We start from the raw sequence: 3,390 nt of genomic DNA, 5'->3' as shown, positions 1-3,390 counted from the left end.
GATAACAATAGCAACAACAACAATAATAATGATGATGTCATCAATGATAATGATAACAACAACATCGACAACGATATATAATAATAATAATAATATATATAATGATGATGATGATAACAATAATAATAATAATATCAATAATAGCAATAATGATGATAATGATAATGATAATCATCATCATCATCACCATCATTATCATCATTAGCGTAAGTGCTCACTGGTTTCGTTGCAGATGAAACAGGTTACTCTGTGGTGGTCCGGAACTGTGTGGTGGATGACGGGGGTACGAACTCGGAGACGGAGATTGGCCGTCTGACCCACTGCGGATGGCTCAACAAAATCGAGTACAACCGAAAGCGCATGCGCGGCTGTATTCTGGCCTGCGACACAGATGGATGCAACGCGGCGACACTTCCTCCCAGTTTGAACATGAACTTCCGGTTGATTGCGATACTTTGTGCGATCACCACGTTTTTGAGTTGGACGAGATTTTGATGTGAATATATATATATATATATATATAAAGAGGAAAAAAGAAGAAAAAAACAAAAACAAAACAAAACATATATGGGGTGGTTTTATTTTGTTTTTTTCTTCTTTTTTTCTCTTCTTTTTTTTTTTTTTTTTTTTTTTTTTTTTTTTTTAATTGAGTTGCATTCGGACGCCTTCTGGATTGGACATGTGCATTGAGGAATTTGTGTAAAATGAGTTCTGGTGTGGTGAGTCTGTCTGTCTGTCTGTCTGCCTGTTTCTCTCTCTCTCAAGGAGTTAGTGATGTGAAATTATTCTTGCCTGAATTTAGACTTGTTTCTTCATACAAACAGGATTGGCATTCTCATTTAGAAGATTCGGAAAAAGATAGCTGGTTTCTTTCGTTTAAGAGTATATTTGAGACGGAAAAATATATTTTAGTTCTAAACAATAAATGGCACAGACTTACTCTTGCTCGGTTCAGGTTAAGGGTATTGGGGCTGAATGCCAGTAAAAGATGGTACTCCATTGACACATCCATTCGATCCCCATGCCCTATGTGTGGGGCGCAGACAGAAGACGAAATTCATTTTCTTTTTGTGTGTAACGCCTACAGTGACATCCGTAAAAAATGTGAAATTTTTAAAGAAAGTGTTTCAGTTGAAAGGGACATAATCCATCTCCTTTTGTCAGATGATGCAAAGATAATTCGGTCACTTGCTAAATTTATCGCCCTTGCTTGGCACTTTCGTAGCAAGAATTGCTCTAACTTGTAAATGCATACACAACAAAAGAATTTGTCGAGCGTGGGTAAAAACGTTTTCGACATAAGTGTTTTTTTTAATCTTTCAACAGACATTGTGATTTTCTTTGCAGGGTTGTTGCTGCGACTTTGATACATATATTCATGCTGTTTGTTTTGTTTTTATATTGTTAAACGATTATTCTGATGTGTCCCGTGCCAATAGGACTGTAATGTCAATGGCATTAAAACATTTTTTCAGTTTCAGTTTCTCTCTCTCTCTCTCTCTCTCTCTCTCTCTCTCTGTATATATATATATATATATATATATATATATATCTGAATGGATCTTTGAGAAAGTGAGCATTGTTACTATTACCAATCATGCAATATTTTCTCATTGTTGGCCTGTCTTAGTACTGACGTGATCCGTGGAATGCGGACAATAAATTGATCACTCATGCAATATTATATTGTGTTGTCACTGTTGTTCATGCGGGTGGTGGTGGTGGTGATTGTGGTTTTGGTGTTGGTTGTGGTGATAGTGGTGTTATGATAATGATAATGACAATAATGAAGATGATAGTACTGGTATTATCATTGTATGATAGTAATATCATTATCAGCATCATCATTATTATCATTATTGTCATCATTATTATTGTTGTTGTTAATATCTCCATCATTAATATCATCATCATCACTCTAGTTGTACTTGTTTTTCTTGTTGTTCGTATATATGATTCTAGATTAAAAAAAAAAAAATGGAGGTTTGGGTTGTTTTGTTTTGTTTTGTTTTTTGTTTGTTTGTTTGTTTGTTTTTTGTTGTTTGTTGTTGTTTTTGTTTTGTTTTTTCTCTTTTTTTTCTTTTATTTTTTCATTGATGATTATCTGTGTTGCTTGCTTACGTTATTTGAACCCGTGGTATTCTATTTTACTGAAACACACACACACACACACACACACACACACACACACACACACACACACACAAGGACTCTCAAAGCCTGAAAGCTGACCAATGTGTTGGGTTTTACATGTATGCGTTTGTTTGGTTTTAACAGATGAGGAGTAGCGTATAATCAATTATGGATCGCTCAGCACGCATGAACACTGTGATTCTGAATTTGAAACTGTACTTCCTTTTCTTCTTCTTCTTCTTCTTGTTCTCGTCCATATATTCACCACAGGTTTTTGCTGTTGTTGTTGTTGTAGTTGGTATTGTTTGATAGGCCCAATACAAGTGCTGTGCCACACCGGTATTTTGTCGTTCAATATTAAGTCATAACCAGAAGATCATTGACAACTGAAATATTGATGCTGATTCAACATCCGCAAATGTGTATGGCGTGTAAATAGCATGTGTACAAAGCACATTCAGTGTGGACTTGTCATATTCGGGATTTGTATTACATTCGTAGCCAGTTTACTGGATTTTTTTTTTTTTTATCTGAAACACTAAAGGTAGATTTTTTGTTGTTTTTTCCCTAGATCTTTTATTGGTGTGTTTTTGTTGTTGTTGTTTTCTTTCTTTTCTTTTCTTTTTTCCTTTTCTTTTTTTTGAAATTTATTTGTTTCGTTCTTTCCTTTTTCCTCTGTCTGCTAATTGATTCATTTAATCGTTCTCTCTTTCGTTATTTCGTTCTTCTATCCGTTTTCTTTCTTTCTATGTATTTAAATCTCTCTGTCTCTCTCTGTCTCTGTCTCTCTCTCTCTCTCTCTCTCTCTGTCTCTCTCTCTGTTCGTTGAAATAAATGACAGTGGTGCTTTTTAGTCTGTGAAGCATTTCTTATTATTATACACATAGACGTTGCATGTATTCTTGTTGAAATAAAAACAGTATTTCATTGTCGTCGTCTTCCTCTTCTTCAAATGGTGTTATTCTGCAGTATGTGTGCGCGCGCGCGTGTGTGTGTGCGTATGTGTGACTGAGTGTGAGTGTGTGTGTGTGTGCGCGCGCGCGAGCGTGTGTGTGTTTGTGTGTGCAAGTGACGTGAGCCAGTGTGTGTTTGTGTGTGTGTATGTGTGTGTGTGTGTTGATTTGTTAGTGGATAACAATTGTTCTTCATCGATTTCAGTAATGCAGCGGCGAAGGTTTCAATTACTCTGAGGGCTAGATTTTACATAAGAAAAGGTGAAGTTCATGATTAGAAAGAAGTACTTACCCCCAAATAACC

At 35.7% G+C, this 3,390-nt stretch overlaps 1 protein-coding gene across 10 annotated transcripts in view; it reads left to right on the top strand.

Annotated features, from left to right (window-relative positions):
• Positions 1-3,080, top strand: part of LOC143293647 (uncharacterized) — a 100,548-nt gene extending 97,468 nt beyond the window's left edge. For all 10 annotated transcript variants that reach the window (XM_076604769.1, XM_076604768.1, XM_076604764.1 and 7 more), the window contains one exon: positions 233-3,080. In XM_076604769.1, the coding sequence (XP_076460884.1) occupies positions 233-495 (263 nt within the window). In that variant the 3' untranslated portion in view covers positions 496-3,080. The remainder of the gene's footprint in view (positions 1-232) is intronic.
• The last annotated feature ends 310 nt before the right edge of the window (positions 3,081-3,390 follow it).

This window comes from Babylonia areolata, chromosome 19, assembly GCF_041734735.1.
Source record: "Babylonia areolata isolate BAREFJ2019XMU chromosome 19, ASM4173473v1, whole genome shotgun sequence".
In the NCBI taxonomy this organism is placed as follows: domain Eukaryota; kingdom Metazoa; phylum Mollusca; class Gastropoda; order Neogastropoda; family Buccinidae; genus Babylonia; species Babylonia areolata.
The sequence above is the reverse complement of the archived record's forward strand: the minus strand, read 5'-3'. Positions and strand labels throughout refer to the sequence as shown.